Source organism: Zonotrichia albicollis, chromosome 12 (genome assembly GCF_047830755.1).
Source record: "Zonotrichia albicollis isolate bZonAlb1 chromosome 12, bZonAlb1.hap1, whole genome shotgun sequence".
Taxonomy (NCBI): Eukaryota; Metazoa; Chordata; class Aves; order Passeriformes; family Passerellidae; genus Zonotrichia; species Zonotrichia albicollis.
Genome location: NC_133830.1, coordinates 7,432,285 through 7,459,770, shown reverse-complemented (window position 1 = coordinate 7,459,770; position 27,486 = coordinate 7,432,285). Strand labels below are relative to the sequence as shown.

The 27,486-nt window shown below is 39.9% G+C and overlaps 1 protein-coding gene across 1 annotated transcript in view; it reads left to right on the top strand.

Annotated features, from left to right (window-relative positions):
• The window catches only part of PTPRG (protein tyrosine phosphatase receptor type G), a 387,825-nt gene that overhangs the window by 214,761 nt on the left and 145,578 nt on the right, over positions 1–27,486 (top strand). Inside the window, exon 4 of the mRNA XM_074550465.1 lies at positions 160–308. Coding sequence (XP_074406566.1) covers positions 160–308 — 149 coding nt within the window. The remainder of the gene's footprint in view (positions 1–159; positions 309–27,486) is intronic.

The window sequence follows — 27,486 nt, the reverse complement described above, 5'->3', positions numbered from 1 at the left end:
CAACATTACTTGCAGACCTGATTTTTAACAATCCTTGTAAAGAGGAAAATGATGATCCAACATTTTACATGTATTAGGAGAAGTATTCTGATATAATGAGCAAAAAAGTGTTTCAGAAGAACTATGCTGAATTTCTTTCTTGTTGTTCTGTGTGTGCAGTTGCTATCCTGTTGAAGGACGATTATTTTGTCAGTGGTGCCGGGTTACCGGGCAGATTCAAGGCAGAGAAAGTGGAGTTTCACTGGGGCCAAAGCAACGGATCAGCTGGCTCTGAGCACAGCATCAACGGCAAGAGGTTCCCCGTTGAGGTGAGTGGAGAGACATGTGCTTGTGTTCTCAGAGAAAACAAAATCAGAATGTATTGCTGTAGTCCAGGGCAACTGTGAAACAGGGCAATGTTTCTTTCAGTGAATGAATCACTTTGCAGGCCCTTCCGGCCCTCACAGCACTCTATCCATCATCTCTCATGTGCTTCTGCAATGTCAGCTCTGAGCTCTGCTTTGCTGGCCTTGCCAGCTCTCATGTCCCATGGGTTAAGTTGCAAACAGCCACTTTTCTCGTTTGTCCCATAAGCTTTCCATGTGTGGGAGGATCTGCTTACAAGTATCTGCCGAGTGACCTCGTTGTCCTCCAAACTTTTCCTTTCCCATGATGCTTTCAAAGAAACAGCGGCAGTTTGGGAGCCATCGTGCTGAAACCGCTGTCTGTCAGCAGAATTGCTCATCGCCCACACACAGGACGTGACCTCTACCTGGGTTCAGCTGCTGTCCCCTGCCTGGCACTAACAGGACCTCTCCATAGATCCATGAAAACAGCTCTGTGTTTGCTCTGCCTGTGCTGGAGCCAGCTAGGCCTGAGCCAGCCCTAGCCAAGAGCAGCCCAGCTATCCCAGGAGTGGGGCCCGGCCTCAGGCACAGTGCCCTGGGAGCAGAGCCCTGCTCAGAGCCAGGGCCAGGCACCTGTGTGCAGTGACTGGGGGGGACATGGCTTCAGATGGGCTCAGACACAGGGCCAAGCACCTGTGTGCAGTGACTGTGGGGACATGGCTTCAGATGGGCCAGGCACCTGTGCGCAGGGATGTGCCTTTGGAGGGCCCTGAGTGCAGGCAGGGAGCTGGGTGCTGTTGAATCTTGGTCTGTGAGCAGTAGCCCCAGGTCGCTCTTTCATCACTGCAGTGTTTTCTGTGTCAACAGAGTTTGTTGATAGTTTTCACTCGATAGCCAAGGTTTTGCATGGTGAGATAAACAAGAGGTTATCTGGGATTACCTTTGCCTGTGGGTAAGCAGATATGCGGTTCCCAAGTGTGGCATGTGGATCTTGAGCAGGTTGCCAGGACCTGTGCTTGCTTTCCCAGAAAATTCATGGGTGAGCAGAAGTGATAGTCCTGGGACTTGATTCAACCCCCAGCTTGCCATAATTCATCACATGAGGCTTTAACCAAGTTACGTTTATCAGGAGGTGGGAAGAGGCTTCCAAAGCTCAAAGGAAGGTTGTCACAGATTGGTACATTATCAAAACCTCCAATTTTCACCTGCATGTTCAAAGTGCCCCATCACACAAGAATTAGAACCTGGTTTTTATATCCCAATTGTGTACCTGTACGTTAGATTTTCTGAGAGGGAGAGATTTTATTTTTGTCTTCTTTTTAATGAGCTTTTCCATTATCATCTCCTTGATGTAGCTGTGATTTCTCACAAGGGGCCACACCTGAGCAGAGGGAGCAAAAGCTCCAACACTGTCATGCTGCCCTGTCTGTCTCAATTGGCAAAACTGGTGTTTGTAAACCTCAGGATGAGGCACTCAGGAAATCTACAGAGCCAGTCAACTCCTCTTCTGAAATTTGGGCGAGTGGGGGTGGGTGAAAAAGGCTGACCTTTCTTGTTTGTGTCAAAAATAGTATTTCTACTTCAGAAAAGCTTTCTTGGGATTCCAAGGTTATTTGATGATGGCTCGATGAATGGAAGCTCTTGTACTGTGGAAATAAGCATGTTTCTCGAAATAATTTTCTTATGGTTTAAATGTTCTTCATTTCAGTTGTTTAGGATATTAACTTGAAAACTGGGCGGAGATTGCCTTTGTTTATGTTATTTTTGCTTGTTTTTGAATGCTGACCAAAAAAATTGCTGGATCAGATAGGTTTAGTGTTAATCCTAATGATTTCCGAATGATTTGTGTTTGTTGCAATGACATGGACCTCTGTCCTTCCTTGATATTATGACATTAGCAGAATTCCCACAGCCATTCCCATACTTTTTTTTTTTTTTTTAAGGAAGAACAGTTGCCAAATCAAGCCTTTCCCTATTGTGATGCTATCTACCTCCTACACAAGAATTCTGATTTTCAATGATGTGGTGCAAAGGATTTCTGTGGATGGGTTTTGGAGGGTCCAATAGGACTAAGGTGATGAAATTGAGTCATTATTGATTATAGATGCAAAACCTGTCTAAATAGTTGGGATTAGACTTCTCAAACAGCAACTGTACATGTATTCTCAGTGGGGCTTTTAATTTGTAATGCTAATTGTGGTGCAGCTTGCAACTGTCTGATGCAACCCCAATTGCCTGATGCTGGGAGGTCTGTGCCAAAAAACACCCTACTTCATTTGAGAAGTAGCATTTCTAGGGAGGCTGTGGAAAGGATAAACCAAAATTCTGTCCTACAGAAAGCAAAGCCTAAACCATTCTGATTCTTCTGAGCCCATGGACTCAGGGAAAGCTTACAGCAGTGTGCAGGTATTGGCATTCCAGGTCTGCAGCAGTTACAGTGGCAATGCAGCTGAAAGGAAATGTTTTCTGAGTCTTTATTTTGCAACCAGATGTGGTCTATGCTAAACCCATTAGTTCCAAAGCACATCCCAAGGGAACACAGATCAGCTTCATCCATAGAATGAGATCTGTGCACATTAAGTTTAGAAGTTTTTTCCTCTGGGAAACAAAGTGCTTGCTGGTAATCTTTTTTCTTGAAGAGGATACAGAAACTAATTAGAAATGTCAGATCTAATACAGAGCATTATTGTTTGACCATGTTGTTTGGTCTTTATTATTACAACTAATGTGTCAGATGGTAAGGCTGTCTACGTTAATTGGTTTCCTTCATTGAAGCCCATCTGGATCATATTTTTTTATGATTTATATGTTAAATTAGTTAGTAAGATATATGAGAACATCCTTTTGTTTCCTGCTTTAAAGGCATGTTGGATCAAAGGTGTATTATCTTGCAGTACTTTAATGTAGCATATTGTGACTTCTTTTTAAACTATGGCACATGTAATGGTATTCTTTCATTATGTGGTCTTGATTGCTTATTTATTGATTAGATTTTCCTTAGTGATACTTGATCTTTATGAAGCCATTATGAGTTTGGCTTTCTCTGAAGCAGCATTCATGATCAGAGATGTCCATGTACTTCAAACTTCCACGTACATCCAAATTGATACCAGGCCTGGCCAGCATTCGCTAGAAACTTCTTTTTCCCCTCTTTCTTGCCACTTTGCAAGCAATATCTGGGTGAGGCCAGGAAGTAATGCTGTGATGCTGCATTAAAGTGATACCATTAATGTATTTCTGTGTGAGTGGAGTGTGAATCCTAATGAGGACATGGGCTCTGTGCCAGTTTAGAAAAAGGCTTTCTTTTTTTTTTTCTTAGAGTTAAGAGAAGTTTTTAATGTTGCATTTTCTAAGTTTTAATCAATTGCTGACTCCTTTGTATTTTGTTATTGTTCTTCACCACTAGAATTCCTCAGGTTATTTTTTTCTTTCTGAAACCGAAGCAATATAAGTGGACGTGCAAATGCTAGAAACCACTTAAGTGGAAAAGTGACAAAATTAAAATAAAGAAGATGAGCTTCCCTCAGGCCAGGAGAGAACCCGGGTTTCCCTCATTAGAGCCAAGAGGAGTAATTGCAGCACTTTAATCTCCCGTGCCACCAAACTGGTTCCCAGCAGCAGGCAGGGCTCACTGTGCTGGCTGGCTGCTCCGAGGGAAACCCATTGCTTAATATTTCATAGCAAGTGAGGAGCTGACGTGGCAGTGCTCTCTGTGCTGCTGGAGTGAGGTACCACCATCCCAGCATAACCATGCGGTTATTTTTTAAATTTTTTCTTAGCTGCCTCGTAGTAATTTTTATGCAAAATGCCGCTTATTTCTGTGAAGAGCAGAAATCAGAAGAGTGATTTTAATCATGGTTGTGTTAATTTGATGTGAGCTTTGGCTGTTTATGAGCGTTCTCTTTAATGGTGCTAATTGTCAGTTATAATGTGAACACCATTATACAGTACTATACAGTAATTTATTTAGTAAATGAGTATCTTATTCCAAGGACCATACTGCAATATGCCATAGAGACCTCATCCTTTTACTCTTACATGAGCAAACTTGCACTGTTTAGGCTAAATTGCTTCTGAAAGAGCAATGTGATTTTATACCCACAAGTACCAACATGCATGTTTTTGGAAATCTCAAGTTCTTTTCCATTAATTAAAAAAAAACCCAACCAAAACAACAAAAAATAGGCAAAAAACCCTCACAACCAAACAAAAAAACCAAAAAAACCACCACCCTCACAAAACCATCCCGGCAGAAAATGAAGAGCTGACACCCTCTTATGTCAATTAACAAGCTTTTATATTATGTTTATGTATTCGCTTTATTAAATTATTATTACAAAACAATCATTTGCATTAACAATTCTTGCTGCTCTTCAAGTGTGTTTATTAGAAGACTTTCCAGGTTCTAATGGTGTCTTTGTTCTTGCTACTTCTTTGATTTTCTTCATTTTCTCATTGAATCTACATACTGACATCTGTGTGGTCTAAATCTACAATTCGTTGCTCTAATTTGAATGCTCAGATAACCTTGCCAGAGTTTATCATTGTGTACTGTTCTACCTCTCATTATATTACTTAAATTCCGATAGTTTTTATTATCACAGGCTGATGACAATCAGTGTCATAAAAGTAGAAGAAATGAGTGGAATTCAGTGCAAAAAACCTTTACTACTAAGAATAGTTAAGAATAGAATAAGCTAAGATTAGTTACTCAGTTTACTAGATTGGCTGGTTTTTTTGTTTTATCCTGGATGTTAAGACTTTCTATCACACCTGGAATCACCTACAGCATACATCCAGCCTTCTGTCCACCTGTGAATGGCAGGGAATATTTACTTTGTAATGTTAGAAACAGGACCATTTCTGTTCTGTAATTTTACTCTTGGTGCAGCTGTGAGTCTGTTTAGATTTGCACACACTTTGTGACATTAAATGATGAACACACCACAGCATGTTCTCTTCCTATACAGGAGAGAACTAACACCTTGTATTGCAGCTGGGTTTATTATTTCTGGCATCCAGCATATCTGGTAATTGTAATTTTGCAAAGATCTCTGGTGCTGATTTCAAGCACAAGTAAATATTAATTATGAAACAGGGAGCCAGTGTTGGGTTTATTTCCTTGTATTTTGTTTACTTGTTGCTCTTCAAACTTCCATACCCCCATCTGGCAGGATGTAGCAAAGTAGAAGTGAAAAAATTATAGGGGGACCTAAAGAGGACCATTGGGAATATATCACTGAGATATCAGTTAGATACTATGACTGTCTGAAGTAATTTTAGTGCAATATTCTCTCCAAGGACCAAATCCACACTTATAAAGGGATACTTAGAGCTCCCAGTAACTGTGATGGGAGATGTGCTGGTGGAACTCTGGTTGAGGATTTGGCTCCATGCTCATGCTGTCTGTGCTGTAGAGTGCCCTGGGAATTTAGCATGCTCTGCTTATTCCATCTGCATTTCTTACAGCACCTCTGACTTAATCATTCAGACAAGGAAATGGCTTGGGGATTTTCACATTTAATTTCTTTTTCTTCAAAATGACACAGCATGGGGGATTTTTTGGTTTTCTTACAGTCTTCTCCCTCTCCTTTCCCCACAGTCTTCAAGGGTTCAGATAGCCATAAAATACTCTAAACATACAATGTGCTAAAAAGCCACATCTGTGTCTCTGTCTTATCTAAAAAGCCAAATCTACATCTCCATCTTATCTCTAGTAAAGTAAGATTTTATTCCGAGTCTCTAGGCTTTACTCCTTTTTGCTCTTCACTGCTTTCAAATCTTGTTCAAGTTTCTCATTGTCAGGAAAGCAGTGTGTCATCATTTTGAAAACATAAAATGGATGGATATATTGAACACATCGCTGAGTTTCCGTCTTGTTTCACTCTGAGTAGTGGAAATTAAACACCATCTTATCACTGTCTGGTTTACTTTTTATTTTCCTTAGTGTAGCTGCTGCACTGCCTCCTCTCAGTTGTCTTTAGTGTCTCCCATATACTGACAGAAGAGTCAGTTGAGACTTTAATTAATGACTTTATTGTAATCAAGGTTCCATTTTAGTGCAGAATGCTCCATCTTATAGTAGTGAAATATTTAGTCTCCATCTGGCTGATCTTTTCTGTGAATGTCCCATGATAATTAAGAAGAAACAGGAGAGGATGGTCTGAAATTAAATATGTTTACTGGAGGGGTTAGTGTATCCTGGGACTGTTCGTGTAGAGACTCAGACAAAATTTAAGAATAGAACAGCAGTTTGGTTTTATGGCTGCATCTTCCTGCTGTCTGCCAGGCCCCAGTAATTTCTAGACTGAATTACAAATGTTACAATGCATCCGGAGTTTTATTTTGAAGTAACTATCCAGTAGCATGAATCAGAGATAACCCTTTTCATTGTGGCTGGGAATGTCCTGCTTTCCCCAAAGGATTTCGACTGACTTGTTGAAAAGGTCAGAGGCAGTAGCACTACACTGCAATTACAGTATGTTAATGATGAGCTAAGAGTTCTACATTCTTCTTAACATAAGTCCCTGATTTTCTACATGATTAATTGGAATCTGAAAAGACTGGCAAGGAGAAGGAGGATCAGATGGGGTGAAAATAAGAGATAAGAGGCTGACAGCCAGCTCTTGTTGTAAAGGAGAGTTATTTTGAATAGGAGAAAAAATCAATACAAAGGTTGGAGGATTTTACAGAGTTGTAAGAGCTACTTTAATGAAAGGTAGCAGATTCAATAGGATTGTTACTTGAAATGTAGGATTGTCTGAGTTAGAAAAATGGGACTGTCTCTCCCCAGCTGTAGAGGTGAGCTTTGCCTGCTGAGCTTCCTGTGTACTTAGTCCACTGGATTTACTGGCTTTTGCTCTGGGCACTCAGTATGATGAAAAAAGGCGGAAAGATATGTAGGGGAGCTTACTAAATTCTGTTCTTCTGGAAAAGTTACTTGATTTGGGAGGAGAAGGAAGAGGACAGCAGGTGGCAGCTCTTTCTGCTGCTTCAGCATTTTAGGTATCTGCCATGCGAGAGTGTCTAGCAAAGAAAAGGGAGTCATTATGAGGAGGTGTCTTCATTTGGCCTTGACTGTAATAAAGAGTTGACTTGAAAGGATGTTTAGAATGAACTATTCTCTTACACATTCATGCCAGCATCCTTTCCCCAGCAGAGATTGTGAGAGGTGAGTGCAGGTAGGGAAGCTGTGCACTGAGGCTTTCTAACCTGGGTTAGAAGTGAGGAGAGGAGAGGAGTCAGCTGGACCTCAGCATCAAACACATCTTGGGCAGAAGCACTTTGTGTGGGTAGAAAAGGGGACTTCAACAGTGCTGCAGAAGAAACTTGCTCCTGCAACTATTAAACGGGCTGTTTAATTACTCTCAGTAGAGATGACCACCTCAGTCTTAAACAAGGAGCCAAGTTTTTGAGAATTGCTTGTAGCTTTTGAAGTTTGGGAACTTAAAATGCCAGAAGGCAATTTTTTTCAGCTTGCAGTGCGCCGCCATGAAGTTTGTGAGGCTTACAGGGAGGGGAGCTGCAGGTCCCTCAAGTGTGTCTGGGCTGTGGGCTCTGAGCACTAGAACAGGTGCACACTCCACGCTGTGCCAGGCTGGCTGCCCATCAGGGTCCTGGCATGTTGGTTAGGAACATGTGAGGCTTGATAAGTGCTCAGCACAGCCCCTTTCCATTGGGCAGGTCCAACAGTCTTTGGGATGTGTTCCCCTGGAGATGTGTGACCCTTCCTGATTATCCCAATAGGCTCTCTGGAAATAAAAAAGAGGGATAATATTTAGGGGCGTGAAGGATAAGAGAAACATTGCACAAATATGTTGCAACAAAACCTTAATGTGGTTAATGGGCTGGTTGGTAGCTGTCAGAAAGGATTTCCCATGGAAGCCATTTCGCTGGGACTCAAACAATCAGAATAGATTTCACTAATGTTAATCATGATTTAAGGCAGCAAGCAAGAAATTATTTAAATTATCTATTATACTGGTGCTTTACTGATTGCATTTTACTTCTTTTGGGTTTTGCTTGGGGTTTTTTTCCTGAAGAATTCTAAACAGTTGCTATAATTTTGTGCCAAGAGAATAAATTACGTCAGACATGTTATTTGCTGTGAGAAAATTCAGTACATTTATTCAGACACTTCTTTTTTGTCATTTTATCATGTGTTAAAGAACTGCATTTTAAGGGATGACTACTAAAAGTTTGTGTAAACCAAAAAAGAAGATGCATCTTCTTGTCTGGTTATTTGTGTATCCAGAAAGGTTTTTCATTAGAACTGATTTTTCAGTGCAGGTCACCAAAAGTCTTTTTAATTCTAAGGAGGAACAGGCTGTGAAATATATTCATTGTGGACTGTGCTGATCAGTAGTACCATAGTTGCCTTCTTGCCCTTCCACTTGAATCCCTTAGCAGTTTCTTATATTGAATCTAAAAGCTCTTTTGGATAAAGAATATCTCTTTGCTGATTTTGTGCAGCACCTGTCCCAGAGGAATTCCTGCTCTGGGATGCAGCAATCTGAGCATAATCCTTGTTATTTTCCCAGTTCAAAGACATTGTATTTCCTGACAGGATGGGAGGGTTAACTAAAGTAGAAAAAAGATCTAAAATACAGCTAGAATTTACTGTCTGGTGAAAATGAAATAAAAATCAAATAGCTGAAAACAAGAAAAAAATGTATGTGTTTGCTCATGCTTTGAGACTCTCATCTTTCCATACAGAAAAAAGAATTTGGTGAAAATAGTTGTATCCCTGAATATGTGTCCTCTTGTTTCCTGTTTCTCTATGTGGCTTAATAAGAAACATTATTTTTTTCTCTAAATAGTTGGGCTTTCCATCACATTCTATGAAAGGCCAGTAATGCCCTTTTCTGTCACTCTCCCATCTAGGCTGGCTGGCTGGCTGCAGAAGGGGCTTTCCTTTATCCTCTGGCTTCAGAGAGGAGGCAAAGTGGGCTGGTATTTCCAGGAAATGCCTCCATCTACCCTCACTGTTCGCTGCCTTTGGTAGCATATCCCACAAAGACACTTGGCCATTGTTGGTCATTGACCATTCAATAAGGTTCTTTAAATAAAACATAGCTCTGATCTACACATGTGTAAGAAATACAAATTTAGGCTTCCCACTGGAGCTAGAAATACCATTACCAGGTGGGAAAGAGATTTTCCTCCTACAGTGGGCCAACAGTTTGTTAATAGTTTTATCAAGCACAGAAAATGGCACCTGGTCTGCCAAAGGAGCATTAGTTTCTCCAGATGGGATTGTTGATTGTCCAGGAAAAGAAGATTGAGAGTGTTTCCCTACTAAATTAGGGAGGAATCATTCTTCTCTGGGACTGGGGGCAGATTTGACTTTTTTACAGACTTTTTTGCAGACTCTTGAGGACCAAATGCAGGGTGGAGAAGCAAACTTGCTCACCCCAAGTGGTGAATGTAATTTGAGAAATAAAAATATGCAAACAACACCTCTCACACATCTGTTGTGAAAGGGAGAAAGAGATCTTAGGGATTTGATCGTGCCATAAATGGATGAAATTTCTCTAATTTTGTAATTTTTGCCCTTATATACATTTTTTCTACATTCTGTGCTTTGAAGTTCAGACCTGCAATAGTGCTTGTGTTTGCTCTTTACCTTAACCAGATCACTGTAAGGGTGATTTTAATTAATTTTTATACCTACATTAAGCCCTTTCATTCCTTCAGGGCAGTAGTGCCTACAAATAAGATAAATTCAATACTCAATGCCTGCTTGCAGTCCAGAAGAAGTTTTCAAAGAGTAGAAGGTTTAGCTTTTTTAAGCTTTTTTAAATGCAAAACTACCCTCAGATGAGTAGTCAAAATTACAAAATTCATTTCAAAAGAAGAGGAAAGCCTCTTTTGCTTCATTTCTCATCAACTTTGGTTGAGTGGGGAATTCTGTGCTCCTTTCTCTGTGGTCTGTGTCCTCCTAGGGCAGCTCAGTGCTCTTGAGGGAAAAGGGTGGCTTGCTGGGAGTTGAGTGACACATTTGATCCCGAGGTGGAACGTTCCAGCAGGACAATAATATCTCTTAAGAAAAAATAAAATGTCCTTACATTCAGTTCAAAATAGGAGATGGGAATAGCAGGAGAATTTTGAAAAATATTCATTTGAAATTCTTTGCTTGAGAGCTCTTTTTCTGTTTGGGAGGCAGGAATGTGAGCACTCACTTAATGAGCTACATTCAAAAGATAAAATTTCAAGAGAGTAAAACTGAGTATTTCCTGAACATAAATTGAGTCACCCATCCTCAAATCCATAGTTATGTTCTTCTCTTCAACCTCATCTAATATTCCCCTTGCTTCCTGTTTAACTAGGAAAAATGCAAATACCTGAAGTAGAGACTTTCATACATCCCAGTCACTGATGTTAAAGCATGAGCTCTTTACTCAGTGGTGCTGGAAGCTACAGTCTGCTGTTGCTGGAATACCATTTCTGAAAGCCTGGTAGCCCTCCCACTGAACCATATGGTGATTTATCAGACAGTTTAGCAGTAGCAAGACCAAGACCCAAGCTGGTCAAGTCAGAAAATGCATATTCCTTATGTTGCTTCTGGTAATATGGTTCTGTTCCTTTTGTAGCATTGTGAATGCGGGCATTGAGCTGTGTGTCCCCTGGAGGGGAATTGCTGTATTTCCAGGGTGTGGGATTACAGTGTTACAAGTTAGACTTTCAAGAAACTGAAAGCATCAGATTCTGGACTCTTGCAGCTGAAATGGCTGTTGTGTTGGTCCATTTTAAAGAAAAGAAATATGAAATATATGAAAGCTCAGATGCAGCTCACATGAGACGATGTCATAGGAAATTAATATTTTCTGTAGAAAAAGAGCAAGCTCTCATTTCAAAGAAAGCTTCCTATCAAACCATTTTGGTTTCTTAACACTTGCCACACATGATCTCTGACATAATATTACTGCATTATTAGCAGAGTTAGTTCAGATGTTTCCCCATCATACTTATGTGAGGTAGCAGTGGAAAGCATACTGGTAATGCTACAAGGAATAATTTGGCAGCAGTCAGAAGCTGGAACTGAAAAAAGGCAGTAGGAGAGAAATAATTAGTAAGGATAATTGTCAGGCCTTGACAACCTGGTGTGTCTTTCTAGCAGTGAATGGATTCACCTGACACCCAGAGATAGCCATCTGATAATGGCACTCATAAAATCGATACATCAATACTTTATCCTTGAAACAGTATTTAAAGTCTGTTCTTAGATTCATTTCTTTACTTCTATAAAGTTATAACAGTCTGGGATTTGAGATAATGCATTAATTACAGCCTTATTGGACCTTCTTCATTTACTGTGTTTTAATGCATGTATGGTGATTGCTGAAGAAAGATGCCTAGTGAGCTTAATCTGCTTATGCTTTAAAAAGAAAGGATGCTGAGAAGATTAAAAGGGGGCCTCATACTGAACAGGTTTAAGAGTTTGCAGTGCTCACAGTGGCAGGGAGATTTCTACAAGAGTTCTTTCGAATTTAGAGCTTCCCTGATGCTGGCTCTGCTGACCTCATGGAGAGGGGAGGAGCAGGAGCTGGGCACAGCTGAGATTTTGCTTTTGTAGATTGAGATTGTGCACAGGCTCTAATAATGTCAAATTGTTGCCGAGTTAAACATGATGCTGCTTCTTTCTGTTAATGTTTCCTGCTAGTCCCCATCTTTTCTCATTGCAGAGAACTATTTGTGGGATTGTAATGCACATCCCAGGACCCAGAAATAGTGTGTGCATGGTTGAAATAATGCCCGTGCAAATAATACTGTAGATAAGTATTACAAGAGATTTAGATTTAGGTATACTCATCAGATTTCCCCGACTGCATGTGTGTTGGATGAATTGAAATGGACTGGAAATTTTATTTTTGATTACATCTGCTGTGAAGGACAGGAGACATTCAACAGGACAATATCCCTTCCCTGACTGAACCACATATATGTGCCATTTCTAGCAAGGCAGAAGCTGTTGTTGAAAGCAACCTGTTTATCTAACAACATTAACAAAAAATAATTTTTTTGATAAAGGCTGTAAAGATCAGTGGCTGCCCTCTGAGTGCCTGAGAGGAATTATTTGTACCTCTGCCTCCCTATTATTCACGGGTGCTTCATTGCAGGGCTCTTGCTGTCTCCGCTGTGCCACCACCAGCTTCACTGGCAGCTGGAAAATTCAGCACTTTCATAACCAGTGGGTTTTCTTCGTTTTAAGATTATGGCATGAAAGATGGAGGAGGAGATCAGAACTGGCAGGAACGTGTGATTTGAATAGGACCTTCAATTTGACACATGTTATGTCCTTAAGAGAAGAGTCGGTGCCTGGTTTTGTTGACAGGTGTGGCGACAGCTTTGAGGGATGACAGGCACTTCACTGAATCACTAAATTGATCTGATAATCAGTAAGTGAGTTTGCTAAGAGCAGGTACTACGTGCCTTCTTTGGGGCTTGGTTAACTTAGTGACAGCTTGTTTTAAATATTCTAGGAGGCCATAGTTTATTTTTCCTTTCTTTTCTGAGCAGAACCCCACTTAGAGCCAAATAAAAGAAGCCATTTGTCCTCTTTGGCTCTAAAACTAACCTGGAGATTACCAGACCTTGCTTTTACAAAGAAGCTGCTGTCAGAGGTTAAGCTATCTCCATTTTCTCCAGATAGTAGTGGCCATCATCAGCCACAAGTGTTTATCCTCTCGATGTGGCTGCAACCTTTCACCTCCCTGCCTTCCCTAGAGGGCATCAGCTTTGCAGCAGCCTTTGACTCGCTCAGAGCCTTGATAGCAGCCTTGCTCCCATTTCCAGCTGCTCATTCCCAGCTAGCCTGGTAACCCATGGACTTTTTCTCCCTTGGAGCACCTAAAGAGGAGGTTATTCCTTTCCTTGGTGGCGTGGTGGCCCTGCCCCGTGCCAGAAGGGCAGGCAGGTGCCATGCCTTGAGGTGCAGACAGCAGTGGCTGGAGGGGATCTCCCTCAGCTGCAACCTTTGGGCTGTTTGTGAGCTCATGGCTGGATATGCAGTTGCCTCCCCATTAGTTCTGCTATTTACTGTGGAAACTTAACACAGAACAGGTTTGTCAAATTAAAATGTTCTGCCTCCAGCATCAGGCATACGGATTAGAGTTTTTGTTGGTTTGTACTGGAGCTATTCAGAAGGGGAGTTTTGCTTCAGGAGTTTTCCAAAGGCAATAGAATTTGTAAAAGTTCAATATGGATTTATTTTATGATGCCCCAGCAGTATCTGTATAGTTTGCTTGGGTTCAGATAAAAACCATTTGTGGTCAAGGTAAATATTACAAATCAGAGATTTTTTTTAATGTGCATTCATAGTTGTCCTCTCTTCTTAAGACATAAATTGAATTTGTGTTCTTCATACCGTGATGTCCAAACGATTTCCTCTTCAACAAAGAATACGTAACAAAGGTTAAAAATTATTTTTGCAATCCAAGCATTTAAGTATACATTACTATCTGTTTTAAGGATGGATAATCAATGTAAAAAATGATACTTCCGTGTATTCCTAATAGGTCACTGTGTAAATATCCATAATGGAATCGATCCCCTAGGTTATGGCAACCATTAGTACAGAAGGGGTTTCACAATTAATGTATCAGACATTTGTCTTTCCTACTTACATGCAAAATGATTATTTATTGATTATTTTCAATCCAGGTTAATGATGTTGAAGAGGTTTCAGTATCTCAATTTGAAGTACTTAAAGTACGCTTCAACAGAAATATTATATCCCTTTCAAGAAGTTGTGACTAATATCTGATAAGTGATTTTCCTCTGCATTCTCTCTCATTTATATATACATACATATATATAATTCATAAAATAAGGTTTGTACACCTAGAAAGTGTCAGTGCCATGTGAATGAATGGTCATGTGAAATGATTGTATTTTCCCTGTTACCTGAGAAGCATGCGTAAAACCAAACTGTATGCTGAAAGACTTGCTTGCATAAAGCTCTTTGGCAATAATAATGAGCAGAGGGAAGTATATTAAAAATATAAGTGACTTAAGGTCCTGTGTCCCATTTGGAAAGGGGTCTGGCACATGGCTCTGGATAGTTTCAGGTCAATACATGGTGGCTTCCTCAGTTCCCAAAAGTCAAGCCCACAAGCATCAAGGTAATTGTTAGTCCCAGAAGAGCTTGTTCTTTGCTCCTGGCCCCATTGGAATGTGTCTGTGTAAATACCCTGCTGTCTTGTATGTCTCTGAAAAGAGAAAGATGCCTGCCAGGCAGCCTGTCCCACCACAGTCAGAAGGGACAAGGACTGGCAGTCGAGGCAAAGACAGTCTGTTTTTTCTGTTAAAAATGGTGGACATTTTCTTGCTCTTTGGAATCCACAAGATTCCAAAGAAACCAAGATGCAGAAAGTAAGTCCATTTCAATTCAGGAGGGCGTTGAGCTGACGTGTTTGCCTGCACTTGCCCTTGCACACAGGCAGGGGTGGAGGCTCAGTGGCAGCTTGGGGAGGTGGTGGCCTCACTGCAGAGCTGTGGATGTGGTGGGAATTCCCTGCTCCATTCACAGTCAGAGCTGCATGAGAGCTCTGAGCCTAGGGCTGACATCTGCTTTGCAGTGAAACTCTGCACTGGAAGCTGACATCAACCCTCTGTGCTGCTTTAAATTCATATTCTCCTTGGAAAAAGAAATCTAATATTTCAGTGAAGGTTTGATTTTTTTTATTATTATTTTTTTATTTGTGACTCTCCTAGTCATTTTCCTGATTAAGTGTCAGCCCTTTTTCAATGAGTTTAAGCCTACTGACAGTAGACTGACTTTTCTTAATTATCTTTTCCAGACCCCTTTAAATTAGTCCCCCAGGGGTCTGTGAACCTCATATTGAAAATGACAGCTTTTATATTTCCTTACTAAATACATACAAAGAGTTGTCCAGGGACGCTAACTCACATAAGATTGTTAATTCCCCCTGGAAAACAAAAGAATCTGATTTTAAATGGCAGTACATCTGAGAGACTGGGGCACAGTATGGAGGAAGAGGACAATGGCCATCAGATGTGGCCATGGCTTTGTCCATGTTGGAAAGAGTGTGGGAGGGGAAAAACCATTTGAAGCCACTGAACTCATGCATAAATGTATAGCTTTCAAATAGCTAATTTTTTATGTCATAAAAGAAAACTGGCTAAGGCTGGTTCCTTCTTTATAGCCCTGTCATAAAATCTGAAAAATGAGGTTTATAATTTATGGTCTGAAACCACCTTAACTATTGCAATACAAACAGCATCACTGTGCTGCAGTTTATTTCTAAAATGCCTCCGGTGAAAATATTGCAGTGCCATAATTAACTAATACCAAGATCCTGTTTGCTTCGCTTTCTCTGCTTTCCCCAGAATTATGCAGTTAGTATAAATCCTCAAGGCTTGGAAGATGGCTTCAGAATAATCTTACATCACCATGTCAGTTAAGACAATCACTAATAGTGTTTCTGTGGCTCATAGAGTCTCTCCCATCACTGGTTGCATTTATAAGGAGTGAGTTACATAGTTTTTATCTATGTCTATATATGCATGCATGTGTCTATGTCTACAAAAAAAAAAGGAAGTAAAAAGAAGTGCAGAGGAGAACAGCGTGCCTGCTGTCTCCTAATTACTTTGTTTTTTGATATCTCAGCAACATTGATCTTTCAAAATGATCTCTTGCTGGTGGCATCAGTTTTATGTTGGAAAATATTCCTGCAATTCTGGCGATGATAAACTAATTACAGACTATACATTTTTAATGATTTAATCTCCTGTCATATTCCTAGAGAGAAGTGATCCTGATTCCAAACAAATCTCCCATGCATGACCAAACACTCATCATGAAATGTATGGTTTTCATTAAACCCCGTTGTTAATAAAGGCTTTGGATTTTTTTGTTAAAATGGGGAGAGGTTGGGGAGTAAAAGCATGCTGAAAGATTGCTGTAATAATGCTGCAGTAAGCTCTTTGAGTCACACAGAGTTCCAGCATTCCACTGCCATGTGCCTCCCATTACAGAGAGCTCCTGACCATGTGTAATGCTGGCAGAGGGATTTCCATGGGTGGTGCTTAGGAAGGTGCATTCATATTCCTTGGTCTGTGCCAGGAATCCAGGTTTGTGTCACTCACCCCCATCTCTGTTAGTGTCTAGGTTTAGGAATGATGATTAGTCAAACAGTGTCTCAAAAACCTGCTTCAAGAGGTGCCCTTTTTTGAGATATTGAGGTCTCTGCTCTGTGCCTTGCTGTTACATGAGTGCACTTTATACCCTTGTGCCCCTTTGGCTCAGTGCTGTGTGCCTTGGTGGGGATCTGCTTTTGAACTTTGCATGAAGACCAAAGCAATGCACCTTGGCCTCTGACTGGGGTCAAGGGTGGTGCTGCAATGGGGGAACATAAAGTGATCATCTCCTTTGCATCTGCTCGAGGGACTGGATCTGAAATGCCCTTCAGCAGCAGCTCCTGTAATTTAGCATCAGATCCAGAAGTAAAAGAGGGTCGTGGTTCTCTTGAGAGCACAGATGTAAGGGGTGCTGGAAAGATGACAGAGAAAAACAATTGTTAGAAATTTCTTTTACCTATGGGAGAAATGTCAAGTAATTTCAGTGAGCTGTAAACATTCCTGCCAGTTTTGCTTGCTTTCAGGTACTTATGCCCCTTTCCCAGAGAGCTCTTTTGTTGATTTTAACGACTCCAATCTTTGGGAAGTCTGAAGATAAGAACAGCATTTAGAGAGGGCATTTAAAGCAAATTTTGGTATACCTGCACTGATTGTGTGCGTGATGGTGCACTGGTAACAATCTGAGTCAGATGCACACACATTCACACAGCTAATAACAAACAGGGCCTCAGAATTACTCAGCATAGAGAAGGGAACATGGGGAGGGTGAATTAAGGTTCCTATGAACTTTTTGTGGATTTCCTGGCAGTGTGACGATGAAACTATTATTATGAACTAGAACTCCAATTTTATTAATGTTCTGAAGTATGGAAGGAAGCAACAAATCTGATTTAAGAGAAGACATTTGTCTTGGCAGTGTGATTTACTCCAGGGTTGTAAATTTGACATGATGGAGACTAAAATGTACTGAAACTTAAATTTCTCCCATATCTCACTCAAAGTCAAATGATTTAAATAGCAGAATATGATAAATTACATGTATCCTTGGATGCAAATATATTTTTGGTTCTGAAGATTTTAATTTCACGTCTGAGGAAATTTATCAATTTGACGATGAAACTTTTAGGAAAACAAAGGTCAGAATTTCCAAGCATGGTGCAGGGATGCCATGACAAGTGCATCACTGTCTCCTGCAGTGAAGGTTTCCTGCCTGGTAACCTCCTGTAATGGGTCCAATAATGATAAAACAGGTACTATGGAAGGTGAAATCTGCTTTGCTGACACAGATCCTGCAAATGCTCCTGTCCTGCCATGCACACCATGCTTCTCTCTGGCACTGTGCCTGCCCTGTCTCCTGTGCTGTACAAATGTGTTCAGGACAAAATACGATGACATTTTAAAGTACAAGGTGTTAGCAAGCCCAAGCATAGCTGGGGTGGGGGACTGAGTGAGTGTTGCAGGCAAAAGGCCCCCACCACAATCCAGCATTGCTCTGCTTAATCTCATTTTGGGGGAAATTCATTGCTGGGATTTTGTCCTCTTAGGACCAGCTTGAGTAGATGGACCAAATCTTAGTCCCTGCTTTGGACTCTTCACCGTGGTTTTCCCTTCTGTTCAGTTTGCACTGCCTTGAGGGCCACCAAACCCTTGGGATCGTTTTCCCTCTGAAGGGATCCTGTCTTTCCACTGAGGATGAAGGGAAGTAATGGTCTTCCTCCACTCCTCACTTTCATACATGTCAGAGGTGCCTGAAGTTTATTTTCAGGCTTTGACCTTTTGGTAATCAGCAGAGAGATGCCTATCCCCTGATGAACATAAACCTAACCCAATGGCTATAAGATCAATCTCTTAGAGCTCTAATCCTCCTATTCATTTCCTGAGTAATGCCTTTTAAAAATCTTCATATTCTGGAAGTAAAAGCCAGAGCTTAATATTTTTTTTTTACTATTTTTTAAGATAAACCAGTAACTTTTATGGCCTTACTCTGTGATTCCATGAAATGGGATTAATTTCTTAGCAGCAGTGGACCTGCTCTGTCAGTTCAATAAAAGTAATGTGGACAATTTCAGTCTATTACTTTTAAATTAACTCAGCCCATATGACTCTTCCTAATACACTGCCACCTTGTGAAAAACAGGGTTGCATTTTATTGATTCATGTGATAGATGAGAATATTAAGTGTTCCCTGGCAAACAGCACCCCAAACAACACGAGGCTCTTAGGCATGCCAGGACTGGGGAACTAATTATGCTGAGACAGAAGAGGTTATTTTACTCATATGCTGTAAAATGGAAAAAATATTAAAGTAACTTTATAGCTTAAAAAAGAAAAAAACCCAGCACTTCTCCTTCATCTCCCCCACAGCCTGGCTGTTATGTTTTTTCTTGCCATATTTTCAGTCAGTTTCTGAAAATGCAGAATTGAAGGTCATTGGGGAGGGAATAAAAAAGAAACCAAAGCAGGGAAAAGCTCAAATCAGTGAAGGTACAAGGAAATGAAAAGAGGTCCCTGTAACATAGCACACCTGATATGTGTGTAGTAGCCTTGCTTCCACAAAGTCAGAGAGATGAACAGGTATTGCCCCTTCCGAGATCCAAACTTTTCAAAAAGATTGCTTGTTAAATTTTTACTTGGTGAAAAATGAAGTCTGAAAAAGCTGGTGTGGTGATCCTTTGAGGACATTCTAGAATAATTGTAATAATGCATTAAAATGTCACGAGGGGAAATGATTAATTGGAATTGCCTTCATTTTTCTCCTCCATTTGCTCGCATTCCCGTCCTTAGTTCCTCATATAAAAAATAAAAATAGTAACATCCAGTGCTGGCACTATATATGAAGTCTTTTCTTACTGCACAGTGACATACATGAAGCCTTGCTACTGACACATGGAGTTGCATGTCTACTACTCCAATTGCTTTATTCATGTTTTGGCTTTCAGCATAAAAGCTAAAACACTGAAAACCACTATAAAATTCTGGCCATGGCAATGACATTTATCATTCTGTAACAAAAACCAGGTGGGTTGTTTGCTGGCTGTGTTGGTTTGTTCTTTCTACAGCAGAGAACCTGATTTTCAGTTATTTTTCTCTCTTGTGCTCATTTCACAAGGACTAACCCAAGCCAGCACACTGTGCAAAGCAAAGATAAGTAGTAGAGGTGACTTTTGTTCTCGAGCCTCTAAAACACAAGCAAAGTGGGAGTAAATGGCAGACAGATGTAATAGGAGCAAGAGAAACTGGGAGCAGGAAGTTTATTTTCCTGAACTCTTGCCTGTGCCTGGTGGTTCACTCCTCCAAATGATGAGCTTTAAAATAGGCTGCTGGGCCAGCAACCGAAACTTGACCTTGTGTGGGTGCACTTTCCCTCTGTGTGTTTTCCTACATAAATACTATGTGGTATTCAGGATGGGAATCTCATCCAGCATTTTTTTTTAAGTGGTTTTCTATTTCAACAAAAGAACTCAAGGAGAGGGAAAAAAGCTGCATCACAAATAAGTAAAATAAGTAATCTGATTGTTGCTTTAGGTATGTTTCTGCTCATTTTAGTTTGTTGTCATTCAGTTTGATTCACTGAACTGATTCAATTTTAATGGTTCACTTATGCATGCAACTACCTGGAAAAAAAGATAAAAAAATGCCCCTAAAGCAAATCTTACTGAAGTTCTGGTCAAAAAAGGATCATAAATAAGCAGAAGTAAGAGCAAAATCTAAAACAATATGGCACACGTCAAGTAAAAGGAAAGTACAATATGTGAAGTGCAGAAAATAAACATGAGCTACAAAATAGAAGTTAAAAAATAGTACCTAAGGTAAAAAATCAAATTCAATATGTTTTACAATTACACAGGAGAATGAGTTTCTTCAACCTTTAGATTCTTTCTTTATTCAGTTAATTTAAAGACAACAAGGCTGGAAGGGTATCTCTTCCAAGGCACCAGCAGTTTCGTAGAGCCCTTGCTGAACGCTGGAAAATTTAGCAAGGAAGAAAATTGCATATACTAAGAATATAACATGATGAATATGTTGTGTCACATACATACCATCTGTGAGTTATTCTGATAGACAGAACAGCTTGTTTGCCAAACCCTAAAGCATGGCTTTGATTATTGCATACATTGTAAAATAATAATCTTGGGGACTTTGGGTGAATGGCATTATGACCTTGAGTTGGTATTGTAAAGGTCATGCCATCGAGGTCTGCAAGGATAACTCTCTACTGCTGTAATTAGGTCTTTTGCTAATGGGTGCTGTAGAACAGAATTTTCACAAATGAGGCTGCCAGCAGTTACCAAGGAGAGCAGAAAAACTTCAGGACATAACTCCTAGGGAACAGGGACGGTGGGGTGTTTTTTCCTGCTATGGTTGGAAAAGAAGATGTGTTGTATCTAGCTCTTGATACTGAGAGAGAGTAATGCAAAGGGGAGTTTTGAACTTTCAGGGGTTGCAGCCACTCAGGGAGAGGTGGCCTGTGCACAGTACTTTGTTATTTACCTGCACAGCTCTGTAAATCTTTTCCTTTTGTGGTGATCACAGTGTTCCCCACTTCTTGCCCCCCTTGCAGGCTCTTACACAGTGGGAAAATGATCCACAACTCACAGACTTGGTCCTTGCTATTCTGGTTTTTACTACTGTTGAAAGTTAATTTCATATGCTATCATTTACTTAAAGTTGTTAAATGGTAGCCTGAGTTTTAAAAAACCCTCATTTTTGTGCAATAACATGATTCAGCTGCGATGGCTGCTGCAGTAAATGTCTTATAAAAGAGGTCCCTTCCTGAGCTATAGTGCCCATAAATATTAGCTTTATTTTTATAAGTAGTTGCTTTTTCAGCAGCAAAGTAGCTGTAACCATAAAAATGCTTAATAAGAAATGCTTTCTCAGTCGCTGTTTATATGTTTAAACATTTAAAAGAACCATTTTGTATTTCCTGAATAGCCCTCAATATTAAATGTAAGTTCTATGCAATTGTTTTTCTGTAGTTTGGGGATTTTCTGCCAAATTACTCTGAGCATAAGGCTTCCTATTTTTTTCCCCTTTTCTTTTTTCTTATATTTTGAAACTGTTGAGCTGCTCTGAGTGTTAAAGATCTAGATTTTGAGAATGAAAAAACTTAAAGTAGGCTTAAATGCACATCCTCTCTGAGCAATCTGTTCTAACACAGACATCACCAAGTGAAATCGAGGCCATTTCAAAACATTTACTCACTGTTCCTAATTGGTACCTGTTCTGAGTCACCCTGACTCGCTGTTGTGGTTTGAAAATCACGTTTTTTTCCTGTCATTCCCCCTTTCCCACATTGCATGAAAAAAATAGAGAAAACCAGTTCAAGCTGCTAATTATATGGAGTGACAAATGAAAGGTTCAGGTGTTTTAGGTGCTTTTCTCCAGCAGGAGGAAACAACAAAAATCCTGGCGTGTCAAATCCCTCTCTCCTTTCTTAGTTGCTCCATGGGCAGAAAATCTCAGCACCTTTCTGATGCTCTTTGATAGGTATAAAAAGCTGCAAGCCTTGCTCGTGCCTCTCTGGAAGCAGAGCAGAATCCTGTTAAATGATTTGTGACTCATCCACTAGCACTTCTCCATATTTAAGAGCTACCCAAGCCAGGAGAAACCTTTTAAGTGTAGCAGACTTCAGAGTGAGTAAAGGCAGCCTTAGTAAGCTCTGTCATTTGAGTGCAGTCCCAGGGTGTCTTGTGCTTTGCTGGAAAAAAAAAGGAGATGCTCTGGCTGAATCCTCTGAAAAATTATATCCCACCCTGTTCTCTGGGAACCTCTGTAAGCTTTTGCAGAGAGAGAAGGAAATTACTCCTAAAAGTTTCATTCTGTGTGTTGGAATTGTTTATTTTGGATTCTGCATTGAAAGGGAATAAAAATGGTCAACAGCGAGGAACTTATCACTTGATAACCAGAAGGCATAGTGAAACTGCAAAACTCATTTCCATTGTCTGTTTGATTTGATCCTATAAAAATCGTGACAATGAACATAAGCAAGCATAATATATTCTTTCATTATGCTTCTATATTTATTTTGTGTAATAGGCAGAAAAATAAGCATGTCACTAGCAGTTGCCCTTTTTGAGAATATTATTGTTGATTGAAACATTTTGAACAACATTTTGAATCAACATTATTGTTGACTGAAACCTTTTAAAAGCTGTGTATAGATAGTGAATTTTCACTTCAGAGGCTTCTGTTTTTACATATTCGTGTTTTAAATCTACATTATTTTCATCAGAGGTTGTGATATTTTCTGAATAATACCATTGAAAAAAACTTTTCTGTATTTCCTTCAGGCACCCAGGCAAAGTCAGTAGCTGTGCTGAACAAGAGATGTGATTAGAAAAAAATAATTTGCGCTGTGCTATTAGGTTTCATTTGCTCAACACCCAGAAGACCAGCACATAAAAGCTATGGTTGCTTATGTTTTCCATGGTGAATTTTATAGGATCACATCAAATAGTGTGAATGTAGGTTTTGTGGTTTCATGGATTCCATATTCTCCCCCTGATTTCTGTGCAGGGTGCAGTAATTGCCATGAATTCTGCAGAGAATTTGTGATCAGCTGTATTTTCTGTTGTAACAAGGGGACCCACCTTGAGTGTGCTTGCCAGCAGTAAGTGTTGGTAGCAAGTCCTTAGGGGAAAAGTTGTTCCTGAGCAGGAGGCCACTTAAAATAAATAAGCAGAATAAATAAGTGCGGAAAAGGAACATTAGGTCATATGGCATAAACCAGTATGAAATGTGCTACAGCTGTACCTTTCCAAATATCTTTTAGATGCTGCCTTGGCCACAGTGTGGTGTAAATGAAAATAGTGGAGAAGGTTTTACATATTCCAGTTGCTTCATCATGGGAACTGTGAATTTCCACAGATCCAGAAAAGTTAGATCTGGTTACAGCGGACACCAGTTCTGTGGAGGACCATGTGTTATGAGAAAATGTAACAGTCCAGAGTCAAAAATCTTTCTGAAACTATGTCTTAAAATATGCACTCAGCTCCAGAATAGCAGATGCTCTACACTCCAGATGCAGTGTATGGGAAGAAGTCTGCATTTTTTTTGGTTGCTGCTAAAATAATGTGTATTACATTCCAGATTGGAGACACTTTGCAGTTGAGGAAGAAGTTCCCCAGATGGAAGGATGTGAATTATTTATGCAATGTTTATCTCAGGGTTTACTTCCCATCACAACCAATTAAGGCTATTTCATTGCATTAAAACTAACGTTTTCACATTGGGGAAATCATTTATCTAAGGAAAGCTTATATATAGTATCCACTACTTAAAAGCTTGAAAGCTTCCATCAATCATATAGTCTCAAATTCATTTTAAAATGTACAAGATGGGAAAGTAAAGATATTTTCCTATGTTAGGTCTTGCCAAAATGAATTATAATTAATTGAAATTTAAGAAGATATTATATTCATGTTTTTCTTCCTACTCAGTAGGAAGCAATGGCATTCAATAGTCCTCTATCACCTCAGTGTTGCAGTCACTGGACAAGCCTCAGCCCATTTTAATCTGTATACCTAGAGCAGAGAAGAAGCCTTTGCTCCCACACAATTATCTTAAGACTTTTCTTGAATAAGCAAAGATTGACATCAAGCCTTACGGAAATAGAATATATTATGAAATAAAATTGTCTGCTTGGTCTGTAACTCTGCATTTAAAGTGGCTGTATTTGTGTGGCAGTGAACAATTTGCTGTAATTCTTGTCTTTGTTCCTCTCCTGCTGCCAGAGTCCGTGTGAGACATGGGCAAAATGTACCAATAGATAACTGTGATAGCCAAGGCATTAAAGTGAAAGGTCAGCTTATTATTAATTTTAGAACTGTTTTCCAGTTGAGGTACAGCCAGGACTCACCAAGGTTTCTGCAGATCAGATAAGAAGGGCTTGTGTATAGAGCTGCCCCAAATGAATAGCATCAGTCTTGGGGAAGGGAGAAAGAGAGGCCATTACTGTCACTTGACAACTTCATTTCAGTCCTTGCCCCCAATAATTGTAACTCCTAGGAAAGCCAAATTGTGGAATCTGGGGAGTTAAGGTCTGGTCAAACAAATCACTGCTTTTTTAAAAGCCTAGACAGACCAGGAGGTCAATCTGTGAAATATGCTAGGAATATAGAGATAAAAATAACCAAAATATCAGGCATAGAGCTTTATCTGTGTCTCTGATGAGTTGAAAATTACAGAAAATGCTGTACCTAACTTTCCTGGTAGCTCTTTTTGAGGTGTGGATCAACGGTATCACAGAAGGAATGTTAAAATAGTGATTTTTTGTTTTCTTGAGGTAGGTGGTATTCCTGCATAATCTCCATCCTCTCCAGGGACAGGCACTAAGTCTTTGGAAGTCATTCAAGGCCAGTTTGTGAACAGCTAAAATTTCTTAGAGTTTTGTAAGTAGACTGTAGTGCTCTGACGATCAGTTAGTGCAATTTTATGCATTTTAGGGAAAATAAACTTTGGTTTTCACAGCATCCTGCTGAAAACAAATCTATTGCTTCCCCAAGCCTGTGGGCACATACGTGTGTTTATTTATGTGGAAGCCCTGAATCTTTTAAAGACATGTGCATGTAACTGTTTCTTGGTGAGATGTGACATGTATGTGATAAAGGACATCTCAAAATGAGGGAAATTTCTTTGTATCATGGATTTAGTAAAATGCCTGGCATTATTGCCATTGAGGCAAGTTCATCCTTATTTATGCCTTGCTGCTGTTAACATGGAAAAGAGCAAGATAATTGTGATTACAAACTTGGATCTGTATGTGGCTGTAATCAGGTTGTGATATGGAAGGAAGGAGGAGGAAATCTCCCCTAAGGTGGCTCCAGTAGTTTATGTTATGCTATACATTAGGTCTTTGAACCACCTTCCCCAGAAATGTTTGCATGCCTGGATAGCCCAGAGACAATCCAAGGAACTCTTGCCTCTTTATTAAGGTTCTTTGAGCTCAAAATACTGTGCAGAAGTCCTGTGGTTTGCTGGCTTCTGTGCTTGTAGCATCTTTTGAAGCAGGCTTCATGTTTGTCAGGCTGGATCCTGCACAAACACCGAGCAAGGAGGCTGCTCCAGGTCTGAGCAGTGTACACATGGGTGGCTTCAAAGTGAGCTTCCTGCAGAGAGGGCTCCCTCTCACTGACCTTTGATTTGATTCTCAGCATCCCACTTCTGAGATTTTTCCCTGACTAAAACAGGACTGTTTTAGCTTGTTTTGTCTGTGTGAGTAGGTAAAAAAGGAGTATCTACCTGATACAATTAAGAATATGTACCTAAACTTACTGATTGGGCTGTGTTGCTCTGCTTGTAACTCATCTGGCACTTTTCAGGTTGCACTGGTCAAATGATTTACATTCTGAAAAGGTAATTTAATAGAGTATATGTATCCATGAATACTCCTGATGATGAGAAGAAGATGAAGTGTAGAAGATGAAATTTGCTATCACAGACTTATAGATCACCTGATTTTTTTTAATCTGGAGAAAGTACAATAGAAAGTACAATGGAAATTTTTGGCCAGCAAGTTTTCAAATCTTTCGTCTTGTTTTCAGTCACCATTCAAAGTGGAATTAAGAAAAGGAGCATTTCATGATGCTCTGATAGTAGATGATGAAACTACTTGATAGTTGGTGACTACAAATTGGCTTTATTGCAAGTAATTTTAACTTTTGCTTTCTGTTTTAAGGAGATGGCCTCTATTGTTGATGACTGTTTTTGAAATTATATCAAGATGTTGTGCACTAACATGAAGGTAAAAACAATCTGACATGGTTTGCTTTGGAGAGTTCATCATCTCTAAAGGCTTTGGAGCACCCCTGAGACATGAAAGGATGTCAGGATGAGGAGACAATTATTTTTATGCATTTTTCTTCCATGTTTTTACTCTTGACCATGAAAAGACAACCTTTTCTGTGGAGCAGCATGCCAAATCACTCTATTCATAGACCTCTGGTGACCAGAGAATGCAAATTTCTTTCCTCAGACCCTTTTATTAGTGGTAAGTAATATGCAAGTGGGAGGAGTTTTAGGAAAAGCATCTTAAGGGATCATGAATAAAGGCCAATGTTTTATTTGAACAAGAGGTCTGCATTTGCCTGATATTCTAGAGCTTTGTGTGCTATATAAAAGCAGGTTTGTCTGAAAACTCTCTCTGTAGTCATGCCTTGATTCACTGAAGTTTGGACTGAATACTCTATTCTCTCTTTTTTTGATCAGCAGTTCTTGTGTGGAATGACAGGGATGTTCTGGGGGGACAGAACAATTGTTCCTTGCCAGCCTATCTGTAAGAATTTGGACATTCTGAGGAGTTCCCACTCAGCTATCCCATCCAGTTATCTTCCTCTGATCTGTTTTGCTAAGACAGCTTTCCTTTTGAGTCTGAGTGCTAATTTTGCTCATAAGGAGTCTTTGCTGATGTTTAGAACAAATTTGCATACCCTGCTTTATTAGAGCAAACAGTGGGGGCTACCTCATAATTTTCTAAGAAATTCTCTTTGAAGACCAACTAACAGGTGAGGAAAAATGTCCTATTCCTCATCCACATGAAAACTAAAATGGAGGGTCAGATATTTATCACATCTTTTTTTATGTTTCTGAGAGATTTAATAGTGCCCAGAATAATAGCTACGTGCTGTTTAAACTGAGGCATTATTTAGCAATTGGTGCTGTCTCAAGAGGATAATTACTCAGAAGTATCTATTTGAAAATTCATCTACTGCTAGTTGTATAAATGTCTACAGTGCCTGAAGTATTTAAATACTGAGAGGCTTTATGATTAAAGTTAGCATATTACAATATTAAACAGAGTGGTGGATTTCTATTAATATCATGTGTGCTTAGATTCAAATGCTGATATTCTCTCAGTAACTCAGGGGAATCTGCACCTACTGATAGCATTCCCACTGAGCTATTATCAGAAAGAAAGAGGGTACACTGTGTGACCTATAACATCTCCAGGTGCAGAAATGAGTGCTCTCAAGTTGAAAAAGGCCCAGGTTATCTGTGTGCAGATTGCTGAGTTTGGAGGGGATGTGACAGCCCCTGAAGTGTCTGCTGCCCATGCTGG